Below are 23849 nucleotides of genomic sequence, written 5' to 3'. Positions count from 1 at the left end.
CCTCCAAAACCAACTAGTATGAAAAAGCCCGATATAATATATTTGATAAACAAAAGATGGGAATTAGACATGTTTTTAATATTAGATTAAGCTGTCATTTAGCATATGAAGAATAGGGTCTATGAAACAATAAGACTGTTTCTGAATTCTGTTTCTCAAAAACACATTTACAGCTGAGCTACACTTGCCATTAAATAGTGTTTGCAGCAGGTTGTCTGATTTTAAGGCATAGAATGTGTATTTATTTAATAATAATAATAAATAAAAAAGACCATTGACCCTGCACAGACACCTGACTTGATAATTAAAGGAACACTCCACTATTTTTGAAAATAGGCTCATTTTCCAACTCCCCTAGAGTTAAACAGTTGAGTTTTACCGTTTTCGAATCCATTCAGCCGATATCTGGGTCTGGCGGTAGCACTTTTAGCTGCAGCTTAGCATAGATCATTGAATCTAATTAGACCGTTAGCATCTCGCTCAAAAATGACCAAAGAGTTTCTATATTTTTCCTATTTAAAACTTGACTCTTCTGTAGTTACATCGTGTACTAAGGCGCTGCGTAATATCATTGCGCCTGCTGCATCTATGGTACGGCAGCAAAGTTCCTTGATTATTACACCGGAATGAGAGTATAGTTCCTAGCCATATTGGCCTAGAAAATCACAACTTTTCATTTTCCGTCGGTCTTAGTACACGATGTAACTACAGAAGAGTCAAGTTTTAAATAGGAAAAATATAGAAACTCTTTGGTCATTTTTGAGCGAGATGCTAACGGTCTAATCAGATTCAATGATCTATGCTAAGCTGCAGCTAAAAGTGCTACCGCCAGACCCGGAGATCGGCTGAATGGATTCGAAAACGGTAAAACTCAACTGTTTAACTCTAGGGGAGTTGGAAAATGAGCCTATTTTCAAAAATAGTGGAGTGTTCCTTTAAGCTCCTTGCCTCAGACAAATAAATAAACTAAATAAATATTTGTATTCTTGATAAAACCCCAGTAATTTTATATATGGCTTTCAATTTAAGGCCATGTTTCATTTCACAGCCAGTTCAGTTCTTAAAAAAGATTAATAACACATTAGAGGAAAACAGAGGAAAATGAAAAGTCAAAAATGGGAAAGAGAAGTATTGAGGCATTCTTTACAAATAAACGGATTAGCATTCCAGCACATTCAAAGGACTTACTAAAATATATATATATACTATATACACTTTAAAAGCAAAATATAATCTAAAGTACCTAAAGTATCTGGATGCTTTACAGCAATAATTTACTTTTCTTTAACTAAACTGAAACAGTTTGTCACCATGTGTATTCAAAATTTAGCTGTGGCTCATCTTTGATAATACAGTACATCATTTTTAGCGACATCAAACAAGTCACACAAACAGAACGTGACAGGAGGACTTGTTGACATTCTGCTTGATTATCTGATGCTGTCAGACCTTTTGCTTTTTCAAAAAACAAAAAAAAACAAGACATTTGAAATGTGTTAAGCTTAGGACCTACACTCCAATGCAAGTTAACATTAAAATCTCCTCTCAAAAGCCTAAATTAAAACAACAGCAATGGAATCAAATAATGTACCAGATTTGAAGAAAAAATTCACGTTTTAATTTGCCTAAAATGTTCTTCAGCTGTTCTCTATAATGTATTATGTAGTTTGAACTGATTATGATACGAATAGCAACATTTTAAGACCCATTTCAAGGTGAGATATAATCCATTTATCTGACTCAAATGCACCTTCACTGACGTTTACGCCTATGAAAAGACTTCAACAGGACTGATAGATATATATATGATCACCATACTTTCCTACCACCACAGACAAACAATAAATATCCAATACATATCTGTCCATTAGGTCATACTGAATGAATCTTTTCAACTACCCTGTCTGACTTTTGAATGAGAAAATATGAACATTGTTATGCTGAATAAAATTGTACTTAATGTTTTCCTTTTATCCTCTCTCAAATCCTGCATTTTCAATCACACACAAATGTTATCCATATCGATAAGGCTGTTGGTTAGATATTTCACCTCTCCCACATTGAGAACAAACAGCAACAAGAACAACTTTGGTTTGCTTCAGAAGAACACGACCATCACGACCACAGGACAGTGTGGGACAAATATGGGACATTCTCACAAATTAGCATTGTGGTTTTCTTTAAAGTAGTTAAAGTTGTTTTTCTCTTTCATACAACAAAATAGATACTCTGGGTGACATACATGGCCGAGGGCTTTGATGAGGCCTATTCAGGGCTCTCGGGATCAAAATCCTCACCCATTTGGTAGCTGGAGCCCTGGGTGGAGTAGGAACGGGTCTTCATTGAACAGTTAGAGTCCATCAAAATGGCCTGAGAAAGAAACAGAGATAAGAAACCATCATTGGTGTACGGGACACCTCACAGCTTATGCTGTTACATTTATCTATCACATACAAACCACAGCAAAGCAAAAATACTGTGTCTTTACATAGACTTAGACTATATGTATTTACACAAGAATTACGTAGGCAGGAAACAATGTATCACATGCTCCAATGTAGACCTCTGTAGACCTGCAGTTATGAGGGACCAGGAGTGACAAATAAAAACAACACTAACTTATTCAATTAAACAAAATACAAATTTCAACGAATAACGTTCAAATTAACTTGTCAAATTGACAAATAGATGTACTTATAAATAAATACAATAATAAATAACAAGTAATTTAAATATAACTTATTTACTAAATAAATCATAAATTACTATATTTATAAAATAAATAAAAACAATTTAACAGAGCACTTCAAATTAAAATATTTAAATAAATGATACATAATTTAAATACATGTTTAAAAGATAGCTAAGTAGTAAACTATTTTGGAGTCTATTTATTAGTAAATTTGAAAAGTGTTTATACACATTTTAATGAATACTTTAATGATTATTTTATTTTTAAGTGATACTCTGTGTAAATCTGATTGACTACTACTGTGGACAGAAATTTTAATTTCAGAAAAGGACATAAAGAGTAAAGTATTGAACAAGAGGGATACATTTGCGTAACCTCACGGTCTCCATCAGCAATACGAATTCACATCCGATACGACCATATGTGATTGTCATCAACTGCAGGTGGAGCTGATCTCATTGGCAGTACACCACTGATAGTGAGAGATGGTGGGTTTATTGCACTGTGATTGAATGAGGCTTTGATAAAGAGTGCGTAAGCACAGAAGCGTATAGATCTGGCTTGTGTGCGTGTGCACGTTAGTGCTCTTCAGGAACAGTGTAGTGCTCCTCTTGAGAAAGAAAGACCATGATGCTTGGCTTTGATCACACAGCATTTGAGGGCAAACGCACGAGTCTGTTCAGATCAACATCACTCTTTCATCTTAGCTTAAGGGCATCCTGCGCAGTTTTTATTTGTATCTATTATGTAACAATTTTCTATTGCAGTCATATTCTATCATGTCAGTGACTTCAATCACTGAAATCAAAAGGAAAGCGTGTGTGAATGGCAGCTGGGGAGTGAACATATGGTTACTACTGGAATAATAGCAATGGTAATAATGAAGAGAATACGGATATGAGTCAAGATACGTCCATCTTTTTTGCATCAAAGTGCAAAAATCACAAATAAAAACTGTCCATTTTGAAGGCAACATGAAATCAAAATGGACCCTTGTTTACTTTACATGGTGCTGGTCTTTTTGTAAATGCTTTGTGCATGTTAATGTTTGTCTTTCGGATATTAAAAAAAAACAAAAAAAACTTGTTATTCCACTGAAATAACGTACCGTTATTTCTGACATGACTTAGGCATTATTTGCTGTTGGATTAGCTATTTGTGACCCTGGACCACAAAACCAGTCTTAAGTCGCTGGGGTATATTTGTAGCAATAGCCAAAAATACACTGTATGGGTCAACATTTTTTTTTTCTTTTATGCCAAAAATCATTAGGATATTACGTAAAGATCATGTTCCATGAAGATATTTTGTAAATTTCCTACTGTAAATATATCAAAACTTAATTTTTGATTTGTAATATGCATTGCTAAGAACTTAATTTGGACAACTTTAAAGGTGATTTTCTCAATATTTTGGATTTTTTTGCACCCTCAGATTCCAGATTTTCAAATAGTTGTATCTTGGCCAAATACCACAAACCATACATCAATGGAAAGCTAATTTATTCAGCTTTCAGATGATGTATAAATCTCAATTTCGAAAAATTGACCCTTATGAATGGTTTTGTGGTCCAGGGTCACATTTATCAAACATGCATTTGGCCTGGATCCATTCTGGTTGGTAACAGCTATCATCTGATCCATTCCCAATGTATAAAATTCTTCTCATTAAATATCCTGTTTTACGTAGAAATTGTCACATTTTGGGAGTAAAACGGATTTCAAATGAAAATTTACTTGGAATTGTAAATATATGCACATGTGCTGTAACACTGCTGTAATATTTGTGTTAGAGCGTGAGTAGATTGGAATGAATTTAATGTATGTTGAATTGATGGATGACACATTGTGGGGTCTGACCATCTTTTCCTCATTGGCGGGAGGATTTCGCAGGAAGAAACAGAGAGGAGCAAACAGGATGTCTATTACACCAATGATGGTCATGAGCCAGGGAAAGCCGATGCTCCGCGCAATCGCCCCGCCTGCTGATGGACCTACACAACACACACACGAGTGTTAAATGCTGTTAACACATTCCTCTATAAACCTTCCAAGTAGAAATTCTAATGAATTAATGAGAATTAATAACAGAATTGGAAAAATTACCTATTGCAAAGCCCATGCAGAAGGCAACATCAGCAATGGCATACACACTACCGTACACAGATACATGCCTCAGATCTACTAGATAACCCATGATAGGCATCATGGAGGAGTCCACCATACCTGCAGACCACAAAATATGGACTATTTCATAAAGTGGGTCTAATGCCATTAGTGAAATGCTCCTATTTTGCATTTTCTAATACAATGTTCATTACAAATTCTACAGTATTATAATCATAACAATTTTGTTTGTTTACTTTTTTCATTTTAAATTATAAAAATTTTATAGGAGAACTACCTCTACAGTGAGTATGTTGCATTAAGTAAGTTACATTACAGTAAGTAAGTTACACTGAATTTAACCTATTTTATGTCTGTTGAACATTACACAGTTTTTGAACTGAACCGAATCAACACTGAACTGATCGGAGCTGAATAATGACACTGTTGTCATTTTAGCCCTGCTATAGCCCTACTACAATCTCTTTTGTATAAAGTGCAATATAAATACAGGTGATCTGACTTGACATTAACATAGTACAATAGTATTTTAAGAAATTCTGATATAGATATAGTAAAGGAGCAAAGCTCACCTATTGCAAATCCAACTCCAAAGTTTGGCACAATGAGTCCGTATATGTCTTTTGCAAGAGGCACCTGTAGATCAATTAGAAGAGCTCAATACTGGAAGCTGCCGCATATTTTTTTTATAAATTATTGATTACGTGAAAACATCAAATAGTCAAACATTCTTTCTCAAAGACTGTTTTTTTTTTTTTGTCTTTTCATAACCTTTTTAACCCTGATGTTTTTTTCCATAAGAAAAATTCCAAATGTGTACTTGACTCTCATCTGAACTTGTTTTCCAGTCTAATCTGATAAGCATCTATAAGAGAACAGACTGTCTTCCTGCTTAGCAGGATATGTCCAGAGTCAGAGCTCTAATTTCAAAATAAACCTTCTTTCCAGCCCTCAACCACGGTAGTGGGCAATAAAACTTCTTAGGCCTCTGCAGTATTGAAACGACAGATGATAAGGTGTTGAAATATTCACAGGTGTGGTGTGTTCTCTGAGAGAAGTTAATCCCTGACAGGGATTTTGTCTAAAAGAACTTACACAAAGAATGCTGATTCCAACCAGAAGCATCCCTATAAGAGAGCACAGCCATCTACAGAGAGAGAGAGAGATAGAGAGAGAACTGAAGATGAAGCCTACAAATGTCTGCTGTTCTGAACCAGAGGTTGACTGGGGACTAAGACATTCAGTAACAAACCTTAGGTCACAAAGCTCACAACAACAGCACCAGTCCTAATAGAGATGAATAATAACGTTCATACAATGTCACAGTGCAAATCTACAGGCCCTGCTGTTTTTCCACTGACAATTCAAACGGTTTGCCAGACACGCCAGTCTTTTCTTAGAAACCAGGGCTTGTCCGGGACAAGTGGATTTTGTGAAGGGGTAATTGAAAGAGAATTTTACCTGCCCGACCGGACAAGTAACCTGATTAAAAAGTCAGTAACAAACAATAACTAGGGCAGCACTGAAACTTTGCCACCACAGGAATAAATTACTCTTTAAAATATTTTAAAGTACTGTTTTTTAATAAAAAATCTATCTATCTATCTATCTATCTATTAATAAATTACATTTGCTAATTTTAATGAAAACAAACAAAATTCTTTAAGAAGTATTTATGGCCAATAATATTCTCCCAGTCGCCATTGGCAGGTGTGACAGACTTAATTTCGGACCCTGCAGACATAACATATTCTGATAATGGGAATCATGTCTATGCCTCTTATAAGTGCTTATAGCTCATTGTAAGTAGTCTGTATACTAGTATAAATAAACAAATAAACAGCATGCTGAGAATGATTTTTAAAAACACAATTACAAAACCTGGCGACAGAAACTCATTTAGTGCTCTTTCAAAACAGAGGAAACTGATAGCAACGCGGAGGAAGATAAGGCAAGAAAAGTAGGGAAAAAACACATTAATTTCCCTCTCCTACCTCCCCATTTTGTGAGCCAAAACGGCAAAGATGTTGGTCCCTATTAGATATGAGATGCTGGCTGGCAGGAACGCAGCCCCTAAAAGGAGAAAGGAGAGAGAGGAGAGAGCTCAGATAAGACGACACAATATCAGTTTGATCTCAAAGCTGCTGTTCGTCTCACTGACGCGGTTATGAAGCTAAAATTAAGAAAATTATGACAAAAAAAGACATTTCATCCTAAAATGGTCTTAAAATGTAATTCTCATTATAATAAAAGAATTTCATTCTCATTACTATAATGCAAAAAAATTAAAATCATCCAGTTCAGGCCCAATAATTTGATAGTAATTAGAATCAGCATAAATTAAGTTTAGTAAAACAAATACTAATATGATGTTTACTTATTTGACAATTTACATAGTATAATATTTTTACATTACAGCAGTTTCAGAACTGGGCTTCACAAGGGAACTTCAGGGATTAGTGAGATGATGAAAAGCTAATAATGAATTAAATCACAAAAAAGGTCAAATTAAAACAAATAAATAATACTATTCAAATAAATAATATATTTGATTTCAAATATTTTTTTCTTCATTCAATTTTTTTTCTTTTAATTTTGCTGTAAAATACGATCTGATCATTTTTATTGATAGTCACTGTTTTTAGCTTTTTACTAATATTCGCTGTCTTTAGCTTGTGTCCCTAATGTAACAGTAATATACTAAAAAAAAAAACATAATTTAGGCTTTATTTGCTGTTTCTTTCACTTTGTCCATATTTCATTGTAAATTATGACCTATTTTCCATTTTGCCCACAGTAAAAATTTCTCTGGAACAATGGGAATTGAAGAAATGTGTAAGTGTGCACAATAACAAGAAGCACATTTTCCAACCTAGCTGCCATGTCCTGGGACACATTTCTGTATACTAGTATAAATAAACAAATAAACAGCATGCTGAGAATGATTTTTAAAAACACAATTACAAAACCTGGCGACAGAAACTCATTTAGTGCTCTTTCAAAACAGAGGAAACTGATAGCAACGCGGAGGAAGATAAGGCAAGAAAAGTAGGGAAAAAACACATTAATTTCCCTCTCCTACCTCCCCATTTTGTGAGCCAAAACGGCAAAGATGTTGGTCCCTATTAGATATGAGATGCTGGCTGGCAGGAACGCAGCCCCTAAAAGGAGAAAGGAGAGAGAGGAGAGAGCTCAGATAAGACGACACAATATCAGTTTGATCTCAAAGCTGCTGTTCGTCTCACTGACGCGGTTATGAAGCTGCTTCTCTCATTCTCCCGCTCCTTCTCTTTCATTAGCTCTCTTGCTTTCCTTTGCCTGCCAATGACACCTCAATATCCTGCCAGACCAAAGACACTCCCTTTCCCATCCTCACTCTCCCTGTTTCTCTGCTTTCCTTTCTTTCTCTTTCTCTTTATTATCTGTCAAAGCTTTCTAAACAGTAGGAAAACTGTGGAGAAACCCAGAAGACACTAACTGTTTAAATTGTATTTTACAGTCTGGAGGGTGAAGTGCACTGTATGGAGAACAAGAGTTTAGTGCGTTTAGTGCTTTTTCTGTACACAACTCTGGAAGTATGTGAAAATAATTATTAAACTATTCTAAAACTATTATTATTATTGTTAGCAAATTGTGTGAATCTGTGGACAGAAATGTCATTTGCTTCCCTCACAAAAATAAATAAATAAATAAAATATACAGGAATATACATTTTTCTTCATGCTACATATTTTTTTTCTTTTAATTTTGCTGTAAAATACGATCTGATCATTTTTATTGATAGTCACTGTTTTTAGCTTTTTACTAATATTCGCTGTCTTTAGCTTGTGTCCCTAATGTAACAGTAATATACTAAAAAAAAAAACATAATTTAGGCTTTATTTGCTGTTTCTTTCACTTTGTCCATATTTCATTGTAAATTATGACCTATTTTCCATTTTGCCCACAGTAAAAATTTCTCTGGAACAATGGGAATTGAAGAAATGTGTAAGTGTGCACAATAACAAGAAGCACATTTTCCAACCTAGCTGCCATGTCCTGGGACACATTGTCTCCATCATCCAGATGGGCAGAGCTGGCTCCAGCATAGCAATGGCCATGTTAGCAAAACAAATGGAACCTGAAAAAGAAAATGAGGAGGGTAAGTGGATTCATCCCCTGAAGAATTCTCTCTTTCTGTCCATCTTTCCCCCCTCCCTCAGCGCCCATTCTTTTCCTTTCTCAGATATAATAAACAGCATCATCTTGCCCCTGCACTCAGGCCACTGTAATTGGAGAGGAGGGGAAGCAGAGACAAACACAGATGTGATTCTTGACCACTTCACTCTCTCTCTCTCTCTCTTTCTCACATATACACACATTTGACACTTTCTTATCCTTCTCTGTCACAGAAAGATGACCCACTTAAATGTGTCACACCCCCTAAAGCACAACTAGTGTCATACATACTTGATTAAACCATTGGTTTCTTTTTTCACATGTATTCAAAGACATACAGCTCTGAATCCATTCTTATCAAAAACATTCACCTTTAAAATGATAATAAGGTTTGCACTTTTATTTTTGATAAAACAGTAGGAATGAACAGTTTATTTGTCTGGTCTGACCTGCTGCGATGAGGATGTATGGATCCTTCATGAGGGTAATTAGTGATGATCCTTTTTGGCTCTGGGAAAAAATTTAAACATCAGTTCATTAAAATAAAGTAAACAATTTACCCTGAACATCAATGTTGCAGTGGAAAAACAACTGCAATCAACGTCAAAAACGTGTCATATACTGGGTACATGGTCTTGGGCCACAAGAAACAAATCCTGGATACCATAGTTCTCCATTTATTCCTATGGGGAAAATCAAATGAAATGTTCAATAGATTTTTGCTATATTTGAAGTAGGGGTGTGCGATATCACGATTTTTGAACGAGGATGATTAAAATGTCTCCCCAATCAGTTTTTGAAGAAATAATGTAGTGGTAATTTTACACTCACGGGGCACTGCACTTATTCGCAATCACAAAAGTACATTATTTGCATGTGCTTTAAAGCCTTGCCGGTTAAACATTTCATTCGTGTGCTGTTCTGACATGCGCTTTTTCTCAGCGTGTACACCTGAAGTGCTCGCACTCGAAAAAGCATGTCAAACAGCACCTGATTACTGGACTAAGTTCTCTTTCGCATCTGATTGCGCTAATACTGTCAAAAACACACAAGGTTTACATATAAACAGTTGGTTATGTCTAAAGTGAAGGAAAACAGTTGAGAGAAAAACGGATGTGTGCCTGTATTTTAGATGCGTACAGGTCTTAAAGTGACAGCAGACTAAAAGTACTAAACATAATGTAATGTAATGTAAACATAATGTGTCATTAAAGGGATAGTTCACCCAAAAATTACAATTCTGTCATTATTTACTGACTCTCATATTGTACCAAACCTGTATTAAGCTCTTTCTTGTGCAGAACACAAACGAAGATATTCTGAAGAATGTGGGTAACCAAACAGTTGCTGGTCCCCATTGATCACTGGGGACCAGCAACTGTTTGGTTTTCCACGTTCTTGAAAATAACTTTTATGTTCAACAGAAGAAAGAAACTCATTCAGGTTTAAAACAACTTCAGAGTGAACAAATGATGACAGATTTTTCATTTTTGGGTGAACTATCCATTTAATGTTATTAAAATAACAAAACAGAGAAAAATCACTCACTGCTCTCAACTGAAGAACTTTAATACAGTTGCTTTAATAAGAATCAATGTATAATTTATACAGTGAAGTGTATGTAGTGTTTTATTTTTATATTTGTTCATTCAATTTCTTGAATGCTACTGCTAAATACACCTACTATACCAGAAATATAAAGCAAAAATTTTACATATATGAGATATAATAAGACATTTATTTATTTACATATCTGATGTGGGATTTTATCACATTCCATTAACAATCCTGGCCTCACTCAAGTCAGGCGAGTTTTTCTAAAGGGATGTACATCAGGGCGCATAATCCTATTTGAAAAAAATGGCCCTAGTCACCACAGCGGTTCCCATGAAGATGGGCTCCTTGAGAGTCACACAAATCAATATGCCCTGTACGCAGTCTGTTCCCTTTATGACACCTCTAAGTGATCAGTGAAAAGAAGATCACAGACAACTTTGTGAGTGACAAAATATACCAGTCTTAACTCTCCATATTGATGTGGGAATTGTGGCATCTTTAGTGCGAATGTCTAGGCTACATTTCTTGAATTTCTTTTTTTTTACTTTAGGTATGACTTTTGCCAAAAGAAAGGTAAAGCATATTAGTTAACAAATTATTCAAGTAAGTGATTAAATTATGATGTGTATACTTTTTTCAATGTTAAAAAAAGTGTCTTCTATCACAGCATAATGTGTACTATCTATGTGTACATAGAAACACATAGAGACAATGATCAAGCCATTTGAAGGTTGATAGGAAACATTGCTCTGTTTTTAAGCAACAGCGACATTAGCTCAACCAATGGCATGAATTTGGGGCTTTTTTTTTTTAACCAATGGTAGACAGGGAGACTGTTTAGGTAACCTATCTGAACATCATTCTTTAACATTTGACATTTCATTATGATGTTAGTGACACGCTACAGCTTTAAAATGTGAAATTCTAGTTATGATATTTCTTTTGTGTTGGAAGAAATACCTGTAGTGATGCTATCTTTCAGTGGATTTTTTTTTTTGAGCAGTCACCAGGCAAAGACTGACAATTACCCCCTCATTAAATCAGCACTTCTTTACTCCACTTCACTGCACATACTTCTCTGTGGACATGTCATCCCAATCAAAACACCCTGTCACATTCAGTTGTACTGCCCTAACCCGGTTAATTCATTCTGAGAATGATCACAGCCCCCAAACAATTAGTTGTCACTTCTTTCACATAATCCTGTTGGATATTGACACTCAAGGGGGCTTCTAAATGAAAAATCTACTGTATCTGAGCATAACTACAACCTGATGTCCAAGCATTATTGATCTGATTGATTACTGATTTGAGATGACAGGTCCACCACCTTCTGGTCTTAACTGTGGTATGATGACAAAAGAAACTGACCTTTTAATCGATGTCACTCAGATCTGTTGAAAATATAATCTTTATGTCACATACTTGATCATGTGAGAGCTTTTCTTAGTCAGTGTATATTAAATCTTAGCTGAACAGCCTGCAGAAAGTGCAGAAGGACATTTGTACTCACATTTTTTTTTGCTGTCTTAAATTGTTAAGCTCACTTGACTGACAATATATAAAAATAAAGGTTCCAAAAAGGTTTTTTGCAGTTATGCCACAGAAGAACCACTTTTGGTTTCCCAAAGAACCTTTTTGTGAACAGTTCTTAAAATATATTTTTTTTCTTAGTGTGAAGAACATTTTAAAATCTAAAAATAACCTTTTTTGTAATTTTGTACAATAAAAAGGTTCCATGGATGTTAAAGGTTTTTCCATACAACTTTTATTTTTAAGAGTGTAGCAACATTTCCCATTAGATTTATTTTTAAGCTTATTTATTGCTGGAAAACATAACCCACTGTTAGTGCTTCATTCCACATGAAAGATGACAAAATCTCACAGATCACCCAAACACAAGTAGCTACATAAATACACACACTGTCTGTAGGGGCACTTGGGGTCTCCGTAGTAACTGATACCCATCAACCCCACTGATCAAAGTCAGACATGCTTTGATTGGATCAGCCACTCCACTGTACATTTCCTATTACTGTGATGCAAACCAAAGCATTATTCCAAATACACTGTCCAACTACACACACTGCTATCAACATTCACTACAATCTACACATACATACACTGTAATCCATATAACGTATTTTCAATCCCAAATACATTTTGTTTAAAAGTACCCAGTGTGAGAGATCCAAACTCCTCTTGCAAATCATTCTAGTCCTGTTACTGATAAGACTAGACCAATCATAGTACGAAATACAGATCATCCCAAAAGCTTCTTCTCCCAGTTTCTGCCCACAAGAGGAATAATAAGCAAACATTCAATATAATGTGGAGCTTGCTGAAGCTACATTTTCCCATTAAGGTACAATTACAAAATTACAAAAATGAGCAAAGCAATTACAAAAATGAGCCCAAATCATGATTAATAGGCTGTGCAAATCAATTGCGAGGTCATAGTAAGCTTCTTGCTCAGGATTTTAGCCCAAAAAAATTAACATTTTAAATCCCGAATATCATTGTAAATAACAGTGTAGCTATAAAACCCAAGTATTCACACCTAAACACACATTCTTTGTCAAAATGCTTGCACAAAGCCTTTCAAATGCAGAGCTTGACCTTTAGGTGAATGTTTACCTAATGCTATACTAACCCCCCAAAACTAGTATTGGAAAACAGAAAGTTAGATCAAATTAAATCAGGAAAGAAGGTACTGTACTCACCTCTGGGTCAACCTTAGAAGGCTGAAGCACAAATAGCTGCAGAGCTGTTCATGAAAATTGAGAAGAAAAAAAAACATCAGATATAAAGCCAACATTGTTCAGCATCAGGAATTCAGTTATAATGAGTTTCTGTCACCAGCATTCAATTCCACATTTCTATCACAATAACATGAAGCTTTACTACTGAATCTATCATTCTCATTGTTTTGATTGGAAAAATGTTGGGAAGCTTAAAGAACAGAGATGGATGAACTCACCTCCATCAAGCACCGCCAGCACTGCCAGGATAAGGAAAGGAGCCGTCTTACCAACAAACTCATACATGACACTTCCAAACGGAGGGCCAACTGCACAACACACACGCACACACACACACACACACACACACACACACATACAGTATACTGCATACTACTCAAAGACTACTCAAACTATCTTTACTTTGAAAACTCTTGACGATGCCAATATTTTTTGAATTAACACAGGCCACAAATCCAATACTAATTGCTCTGCAGAACAGTTTACATTATCAAGGTTACCAAACCACAGTAAAACAACAAAGTGTTCTCAAACAACAAACCCATTTCAAATCTGAAACTATCCAGACGAATATAGTTTTATAGGTTTTAATTGAAATTATTGTGCTCCATTTTTCTGCTGTTCTCCACTTGATTAACAAGTACAGTATTTGCGCACTTTAATGATGACAGCAAAATGTAATCACTTAGGACAAAATAGCTCTTATCCAGTGGATCAACATTTTTTAATGCCTTACTTGCCATTATGAATAAAATAATAGACTATCAGGGATTAAACATCCTGCAACAGTGGTTAAAGCATGACATCATTAACAGGAAGCACCAGGTTCAGGCCCCACTCAGGGCATTTCTTCTGACCACTGCTCTTGGGCTTTAAACATGCCACTTAAAGTTACCTCCCCAACCTTAAACTCCAAGGCACTTAATGCATAACCCCCCAACATTAAGTTTCTCTCTTTGCTCGGTCTGTGTTTCAAGGAGTAAGATTAGCGTTAGGATTCAAGATCTCCAATGTACCTGTTTTGCAGATCAAAATTCTAAACATACAGTACACACCCAAAACTCCCATGGCTAGTCCTCCCAGGGCAATTCCTATAGCATTTCCTCTTTCCTCATCATCTGTGTAAACACTTGCCAGCATCCCCATACCTGCATAATAACACACAGAAATAGTTAGTTACAGAGGGTAAAGGTTTTTTCTTGTCTGTTATATTAATATTATATTAATATATCTGCTTATATTAGTATTTTGTGCAATGTTGTGCAATATAATATTTTAGATTTCTCAAGCTTTTTTAGCATCCATCAGTGTGACATCACAAAAAAGACTTTTATGCTCTTTTTGGGGAGTACATTTAACTCTGTGTTCAAGCTCTTTCAAAAGACTGAGGTAAATGTGATTCCTCACAATATAAGCCCTTTAAATTCTAGCAATAAACCAACAAATAAACTCAATAACATATTAATTTTATAATGAAATCACTAATCAGGAGTTTCAAGAGCCAGTTTTGTAATCTAGATCCAAGGCTGTATACATCTTTGAATGGGAACAGTGTGCATTTTACACAAGCACCCGAACACCATTAACTTTATCAGGCTTTATGCATGCAGAGTTCTGAGAACATCAAAGTCAAATGCGTTTAGCACACTCAAGATTTACTAAGGCATAATAAAGCATTACATTGCAGCTTTTGACAGCATACTTTTGAATTCTAACATAATATTGCACAAGATCTGTTACCTGCCACAGAAGAACAGGAGGAGCCGACACCTTGTAGAGATCTGGCCAAAAACAGCAACGTATAGCTTGATGAAAATGCAAACACTTCACACAGAGAAAAACAGACAGGAGAAAAATAAAAAATAGACATATTTATAATAGAGATACACACAACAGATAGCTTGTAGCTAAATCTTACATTGTATAAATATATGGCATCCTCTCCACCCCTTTCCATAAAGACACTTAGTAATTACAGTGGATTAATGTTAAAAAAGGGTTAGAAATTACTCTTTATTTACTCACTTATGGTTGACACAAACATGATGCAGAAACCAGCAAACATCGGGATCTGGTATCCTATTCTGCAATTAGAAATTAGAAATGAATCACGAATGTCTCACCTATGGAACTTAAAACTCTTGCACCAACTTTTTCCATTTTACCACAAACTTACAGTGCTGGCATCACTCATAAGTAAAATTAAGATTTTCTTTTACTATAATAATTATAAGATCATATACATAATGTATTTTTGCTTCTGCTTCACATCTTGTGAGTTACACTTTGTGTATCACGAACAGTGAAGCACATTGCTACAAAATATTATAGCTGACCGATCCCAAGATTTTGCCAAGCTCTAGTGGGATCCGTTCAATGCAGCAGTGATGAATTAAACTGGACTGGCCAATATTGAGCATGTAGAGCGGCACATGCACGAGTGATCACAATACTGCTGATCACTCAACAGACAGAGGCAGAAAGACAATTGCACTGCAATATTCACCTTACTTACACGCCATTTACACTCACTGCATGCACAAACATATCATGCAATCTCATGCTCCTTTTGAGAGAAATGCTAGTTGCTGTACTTTCAAAGTTAAACGTGTGATTTTGCCTTAACTCACCTGTTGGTTAGGGGCCCTATAAAGGGGTTAGTAATTAGCTGTACTGTTGCTTTAGAGGCAAACAACAGACCCACTTTCACATTCTCATTCAGAAGCTGGTCATCTGCTTTGGGGCAGTCCGACTTATTTTGAGAGGGCATCACAGAAGTAGGGGCTGGGTTCATTGGGCCAGCCGTGCTCATCTGTGAGCTGAAGACGGTCAGGCGTGTTGTGTTATCGTACAGAGACACAATGCTCTGAAAGGTGCCAGATGGGGACAGAGAGGACATGGAGTGATTCCGGACCGACTGAGCAGCTTCATCGTCCACTGAGTACAGGTAGCTTGGAATAATAGGCACTACAGAGAGGAAAGAGAAGAGATAATAATAACCATGAGACAGAGACAGATCATTTTTACGAATCATTTTTAGGCAACTAGAATCACTGTTTACCAATCATTTTCCAAAAAAAATAAATAAAATTTAAATTAAGTTCAAAGATTTATCTAGCTGTGTAAGCCCACATTTGACATTTCTTGTGAACAATATTGGGTTTCTTAGATGCGTTCGACATTATCATGCGTAAATAACCCACAGGGACACCGTGAGCGATAATGCTTAAAAGCCTGCTCATTCAACACTTGAGCCAAAGAGGTTCAGTTTTCGCCTGGTTCCATCTGTATGTACACACGGGCCATATTCATCGTGTATATTATTTCCAGCTTAATTACCGTGCCCGTTTCTTGGCTCGCGGACGTGAGAACAAACAAAGACAGTTTAAAGCGCGCGTCACACTGTCACATTATGAGACATACACACGCGCGGACGGAGCTCTGGCAGCGTTAGAGGATATGATAGGCTACTTTCATTCAGATCAACCGCAGCCACTGGAGCAGCCGACAGGGGAAACAATCGTTTAGGATAGTCCTAGGCGCAGATTTATAATTTTACTTTTAATGCACGCCCCCCCCGAACAAATAAAGTTTTTGAAATACTTTAAATTAAACAATTTATTTAAATTAGTATTGATTTAAAATCGATTATTAAATAAATAAATAATTATTACATATATGCAAAACTATTTTTTCCAATGATCATTTCGTTTATTCGAGAAGACCCGCCCTATTAATTATTTACGTGCAGTAATTAACATTTGTATACTGTTAGTGACACATTTTCATAATACATACATAATGCAAAATATATCAAATTGATATAGCTATATGAAAACATAGTCTATGAATATATGAAATTGTACGTTTTGTGAATGTTACAGATATTTAATATTATGACAGCATATTATGTGATAATATATTTTATCATAAAAACGCATCTTATGTATATAAGCATTGAATGAACAGTTTATCAGTGGTCGCTGTGAGGGATATGTGCTCTTTGCATCATATGTGCCTGCACATGTAACAGGTGTGAACAACAGTAGCGCTTACCGACCACCGTCAACAGCATGTTGTCCAACAGCAACGCAATGAAAACGATCAACAGAATCAGCCTCCGAGACTGTTTTTCTTCTCTTAGCCATGTTAATAAACTAAAATCTCTAAGAGCATCAAATAATCCCATTTTATTCAAATCCAAATGCCAGAGAGCGAGTGACAAAAATATCCTGCAACAGAACAAAAAAAGACTGTCAAAGAACATCAGTGACATCAAAACATTATAAAATGTGTTTAATAATAATCTACAGAGAGAAACTTGAGGGGATTATTACTAATATGAGAGAAATAGGCCTATGTCAAATATTAAAGTAAATTTACACTTTTTTACAATTATAAATGTATGCACTGAAGCTCTCTGAAAATAATAAACTATCAACAATAGTGATTTTTCCCTTTCTTATACTTTTTTTCTAAGTCTAAATATTTGCGATGAATCATATATCCAGTATGGTTTTAATTCTTACCTTATAAGCACATTTGCATTGAGCTTTGCTGTGAGATGCCGGGTGAAAGGCACGCTGGATGCGGAGCGTTTTAGTTGCTTGACTGCTGTTTGACGTCACGCTGTTTCACAGAGAGCTCTAATGAGTGTGTGCTGTGCTGTGCTGTGCTGTGCTGTGACACGGACGAATGAACCGTCACACAAAAATGAGAAAGGCAGGAGCACCTTATTTACTGTTTTTAGTTTCATTTTATTCATCTATTTAGAAACTACTTCATTTAATATCAAGTTAAGTATAAGTTCTTTATAGGCTATTATTTTCATATTAAAATGATACAAGTCGTATGTGCGCTTTAAGATTGCGATGCTGCTCTTTTAGCCATCTTTACAAGTATTAGGAAGTTATTTGCAGAAGGAAAGTTGCAATCACTTTCGTTTAACGTTAAACAGAACAGAAGCAGTTTGACATCAAGTGTTTCAATGCGTTTTATTAGATGGGTGAAATCAGCAGCCTTCTTTCTTCAATATATTTTACAACAGCGCCATCTTGTGGCGCGGGAGGAAGTGAGGTGTTACGTACAGTATCTCACAAAAGTGAGTAGGCCTGCCATGTTGAACATCCAGTGGTCAGTATGAGAGAATTGTACTCAAAGCACCACATTTTAACTGCTCTAATACAAGATACACAAATTTGTATGGTCCTGTCAAGCAGACAAAAAACATGAACATGATGAATAGGACATGTGGCTTTGCATGATTAAACGACACACAGCTGTTATCACTTAGGGTGTACTCACTTTTGTTACCAGCTATTTTGACAATAATGGCTGTATGTTGAGTTATTTTCAGAGGACAGTAAATCTGTACTGCTATACAAGCAGCACATTGACTACTCTAAAATATATCCAAGTTTCATTTCTATTGTATTGTCCCTTGAGAAGATATACTGAAATGGTTGCTGAAAAGTGAGGGGTGTACTCACTTTTGTGAGATACTGTATATGCATTTGGTAGATGATTTTATTTTAAGTGTCTTAAAGAAAATTCTGGCTGTATTTTGTATTTGAATGTAATCTGAATGTCCTCTCATTGTCCATTTTTAAACGTTTTTCATGGTTATGCGAACGTTAAAGGAACATTCCATTTTATAATTGTGCAAACATTATGGAAATGTTATTTTTGAATGATCTCTCAAACAGGTAGTGCAATTAAAAACGTAGCACGAAGGTTGTATAGGCTAAATCATGAGTTTGTGCTTGACCACATACTTTTTAACGAACGTTCATAAAGAACGTTTTAACGAACATTACTGGAAGAACATTTGTTCATAACTTTGAGAGAACCCTGCCAAAATAATGAGAACGTTGCCTGTTAGTTAGTTGAGTGTGTTTCTTAAGAATTAAACCTTTGACTTTGGAGCAGCTACTTTAGCACCAGTTGAGAAAGAGGAGAAGAGACGTGGATAGAGACATTTTTGTAAACATACAAACTCATCAGATGGCACTGAATGAATGATTCCTTTATTCACTTGGTTTCAAAGTGCATGATCAGTTGATAATATTACATTTCACAGCCAAGATATTACAGGTGCTCAATCATATTATTTACATGCTAGCTTTTGTATTAGTGAATAAATTAATTTTACATACACACTTTCATAACATTAATGCCACTAAGAGAAAAGTAATGCATTGATCAGAAAGTTGAATCATATTACACTCTTGGCATTGAATGAAAAAATAAAAACAATACTGATTATATTCTTATCGGATATATTATGAATACCCAGTAGGTTATACAATACATCTTGCATGAACATGAATAAATGTCAGGAATAAATGGACTTGCTAAGTGACTTGCATTGCTAGTGCATTTCTGACAAACTACATATCTAAACAAAATAAACATAAACAACGTCCAATGCTATTTTCCTCAAATTTTCCTTGCTTTTGGCTGAAATAGTTAACAGGAGTGTATACTTCATTCTGAGTCTCTTTCTCCTATTACTTGTTTACTGCAGCAGGACTGTGGTTCATTTCCATTCAACCCACTATATCAAACTGGCATTGATATATAGATATTAAAACACATTTCCATCTTGTGCTGAGGATGCTCATGCTTCTCTTGGGCCATTAGCAAAGCCACAAAAAACAACTGCTTCTTTCTGCCTTCAGTTACTGTCTAGGTCTTCGTATATTCCTACCTTGCCCATGCTAACACACTGTATGCACCGCCTGTAAAAGCTAACAATTCGCGATTGGCCAAGTTTGAAGGCCATACTCATAATGGCCATGCCCATGATGATAAACAAAAAAGTTACCATGAAGTACTTTGGGTGTTCAGGCAAAATGTCACCAAAACCAATGGTGGTCAAGGTGATGAAGGTGAAATAAAAGGCATCAAAATGGCCCATCCGCTTCTCCCAGCATTTCAGAATTTGACTGCAGACCACCATATATGCAAATACCACCAGCAAGATGACCAGCAGAGGGACTTTAAAGTGGTCCATCTCCTGTCCGATGCCAATGAATAACTTAGAGCTGGTTTTGGAGGGTGGTATACGGTCGAGGTCTGGGCATGAGCAGGATTTTGTCAGAGTGCTTTTGAGCTTGAAGTTCTCCTTAATAATCATGCGGTCAAAGATCTCTTTGTTGTTACGAATCTGTAAGGAATTGTGTCTGAGGGACGACTGGGTTTTTATCACCTGTTGAATGTTCTTTGTCTCGTGCACCACAACATCCTGGCTGAACATATAGGTGTCGTTGGCATCAGCACCTTGAACTTGTTTTGGAGGTGATGCATTTTCAAGCCTGTGAATGCATGAGCGATGTAACATCCATTGCCTGAAGAACAGGCTGAGGTGAGTGTACGCTTTAGAGAGAAGAACAGCTAAGATATCGCCCACATCTGAAATGACTAGCAGCATGAGAGGGATGCCCACCATCGCATACACGATACAAGCCACCTTGCCTTCATAAGTCACTGGATACATTCGTCCATAACCTGTTATACAAGAAAAACAGAGTTAGAAATTCTATTTCTTACACAATTTCCATTTTCTTCACCCATTAGACCAATGGGCCTCAGTACTGCCACCTGCTGGATGTCGTTATCAGTGCATCAGTAATGCAATGTGCTAACTACAGTAAAAGTTAAGCAAAAAAAAAACAACCTCTCTATAGAGCAACAACAGCAACACTAATAATAATATGAAATTAATAATAATTATGATAATTATGTAATATAATTATGTAATTATACAACTATAATATAAATTATTATAATTATAATGATGCATTATTATATATTCTTAGTTACATTATTATGATGGCCTAAAACAGTCCTCTTAATATGAGGCAATACATTTATTTAAGATTTTAATAGGTTATTTTCATGGTGTCACATGGTTGCTATTTTATTTTATCATGTACTTTTCTTCCCAAAGGTCAATGACAATACACCTGTTTTGCTGTCCCTTTTTGTCCAATCATCAAAGCCAAATGTTTCAAAATGTCAAAGCTATTGAAAACATTAAGTTGTTTAACTTGGAGAAGCATCTGCAATTGCTTTGTCAGACGATAAATAGGTCTCATTATTGCCACTGTCTGGGTAGGTGATAATATCTTTTTATCATCAGAGCAAGTGTCAGAGAGGTTGACGTAAAAAATAATATATACAGAATGAAAGTAAGAGAAAAAGATTCTGAACTCATCTCAACTCATCAGCCTCAAAAACCAATACTCATTAAGGTTAGCTGCTGAGATAATCAAAGATACGCCCTTCCTAGATAACATAATGGACATCCACAATATACTGCTGCGTTTGGCACTTTTGCATAATGCTTTTCTGTAAAGATGAAAGTTTACATTCAATTAATATCTGAGCTGTGGTTAGCTGTGACTTACAATTAGTGGAGAGATTTTTTTTCCACAGCCATGAATGTAAAAGAACAAAATTTGCCACTGAATAGAGACAAAAGACATGTTGCTTCTATGATATTCTGTATAGTAAATCATGATTTGATTACTATGCCTCTCTGAAGAGAGGCCCATTAATGGTTTATTGGAAATCAGAAAGAAAGAAAGAGCTTTATTGCCAAGCTGATGTCTGATTTTGTAGCTGAACCAAACCAGACAGTTACTGAAATGGCACAATTATCTGTGTCTGAATCTTGTATTTTCCATCCATGGTCACAATATTTTTTAAGCTACACCCTAGTTGGGCAGTGGGTAGGTGACCTGAGTTTGTTTCCTGTTTCATCTACTCTTTCCTATCTAAAAAGCTCAAACTGAATATGTTTTGTTTTTATGTTTTAAGTCTCGCGAGTTTGAACGAACTTTTAACAAGTTTTTTTTAACTTTAAAAAGTTTTTGAACTTTTTAAAATAAATTATTGTGATTGCACACTGACTACTAATAAGGCAAATGTTTTTTTGTTTTTTTTTCTGGGAGTAAGTATGGTGAGCGGGGCGGGCACGAAAAGGGCAGATTGCTTTACGGCAGCAACAAATGCACATATTCAGCTATACACTGTAATTACGACTGTGAATTCCACTCACTTAACTGTGGGCTCCAAAAAAATACACAAAACTACATACACAGTTGCTTAAATAACTTTGATAATAACATTTCAAAATGTAATATTATTATTTGTGTCAATTAAAAAATGATAATGGTATTGTGGGCTCTTCATCCTTCAATCTCTTCAATCCTATATTTCAATATACGCTTGTTGGACAAGTGCATAATGGTAGAGAACCATAACCATAATCTATATAATTGATCTCTTGGCTTAAACCTAGCTTTTGCCCATTGCATGAGCATTGCAACACAAACAAAATATAGATGTCATTCAATGTCTTACACCCTGTATAGGACTCTCATCCAGATTACACTCATTGATCTTAATGGATAGTTAATGGAAACACATGATTTAATGAAAATATTAAAGGGTAAAAAGAAATAGTAATCCTTAACATGCTGATGGTGACACCTGCTTTTTGTCTTATCATGGTTAGGCTGGTTACTGTGGGCAACGGTGATATTGTGTGTGCAGTGTGCACTGGGAAGAGACTACAGCCAAAGGTCAAGCTTCTCAAGCAAATAACAAACTCAATGGTGCATTGAACGCAACAACACTTTGAGACAAACATACAGACTTAAAATATCTTGGTTAAAACCCAATAAAACAGAAAATTTTACAAACTTTGTGAAGTTCCAGAAAAACAGTAAGACTACTCACCTACAGTAGTGAACACTGTACATGAGAAGAAAAGCGAACTGTAGAAGCTCCAGTTCTGATACTTCTCCGTTTCATTACGGAATTCGGTCAAAATATTTTCTATTTTAATTAATAACGCTTCCTGTGTTGAGGCATCTAATTAATAAAATGAAATGAAACGGGAAAAATGCTAATTAAAAAGTAAGCTTAGCATAAATACTGCCTTATTTAAAAATATTTAAATATTTACATTACAATTGTACATTAGTTAGCCTACATTTGATAACATACAGTATCACATAAAAATAAATGATAGAATAATTTAAACGCAGTGAAACCATACAAAGCCTATAGGTTATAATAAATTATAATTTATATATACAAGCTCAAGGTAAGACCTGTGTGATTCTGCACAGTTTCCACCACATTTCGCGCCATCGCACGGCTCTCCAGCTCCGACTCATTGTGAGTATTCTTGCTCTCAATTTGTCGAAAGATCTGCGCTCCTAAAACCGCATATAAAATGAGTGATAAAATGAGGAAAACATGAGGAAACAAACGCCAAAACAGTCTCGCGTATCTCCTCGTTGGGTCTGACTTTCGCTCCTCTTCTACCTCCACGGACATCTCTCAGTCATTCAGAGAAGCGCTAATGGATGAGGAGTCTTTTTATGGCAGTGTGGTCAGGAGCCGTATGGACACCACCCCGCTGCAGAAACAAACCACATACCTAAACTGCCTGATCAACTTCATGTTTAAGCTTAAAGGGGTCATATGATGCGATTTCAAGTTTTCCTTTCTCTTTGGAGTGTTACAAGCTGATTGTGC

The 23849-nt window shown here is 35.7% G+C and overlaps 2 protein-coding genes across 2 annotated transcripts; both read right to left on the bottom strand.

Moving 5' to 3' along the window:
• Positions 1-1310: 1310 nt before the first annotated feature.
• LOC107689804 (synaptic vesicular amine transporter-like) lies at positions 1311-17859 on the bottom strand. The gene is made up of 16 exons (XM_016487965.1): positions 17825-17859; positions 17352-17527; positions 15926-16262; positions 15321-15379; positions 15036-15119; positions 14351-14443; positions 13514-13603; positions 13257-13300; positions 9426-9486; positions 8843-8938; positions 7901-7979; positions 5914-5965; positions 5391-5454; positions 4798-4917; positions 4552-4685; positions 1311-2370 (listed from the first exon to the last, which is right to left on the bottom strand). The coding sequence occupies exons 2-16, from the start codon at positions 17482-17484 to the stop codon at positions 2266-2268; spliced, it is 1551 nt and encodes a 516-aa protein (XP_016343451.1). The 5' UTR covers positions 17485-17527; positions 17825-17859; the 3' UTR covers positions 1311-2265.
• A 2112-nt stretch (positions 17860-19971) lies between these two features.
• kcnk18 (potassium channel, subfamily K, member 18) lies at positions 19972-23648 on the bottom strand. Its single transcript, XM_016487987.1, has 3 exons — positions 23420-23648; positions 23043-23177; positions 19972-20804 (listed from the first exon to the last, which is right to left on the bottom strand). Exons 1-3 carry the CDS (start codon positions 23646-23648, stop codon positions 19972-19974), a joined length of 1197 nt encoding a protein of 398 aa, XP_016343473.1.
• Between the last annotated feature and the right edge of the window lie 201 nt (positions 23649-23849).

The sequence above is a fragment of the Sinocyclocheilus anshuiensis genome, unplaced genomic scaffold (genome assembly GCF_001515605.1).
Source record: "Sinocyclocheilus anshuiensis isolate Anshui unplaced genomic scaffold, SAMN03320099.WGS_v1.1 scaffold918, whole genome shotgun sequence".
Classification (NCBI taxonomy): Eukaryota; Metazoa; Chordata; class Actinopteri; order Cypriniformes; family Cyprinidae; genus Sinocyclocheilus; species Sinocyclocheilus anshuiensis.
The sequence above is the reverse complement of the archived record's forward strand: the minus strand, read 5'-3'. Positions and strand labels throughout refer to the sequence as shown.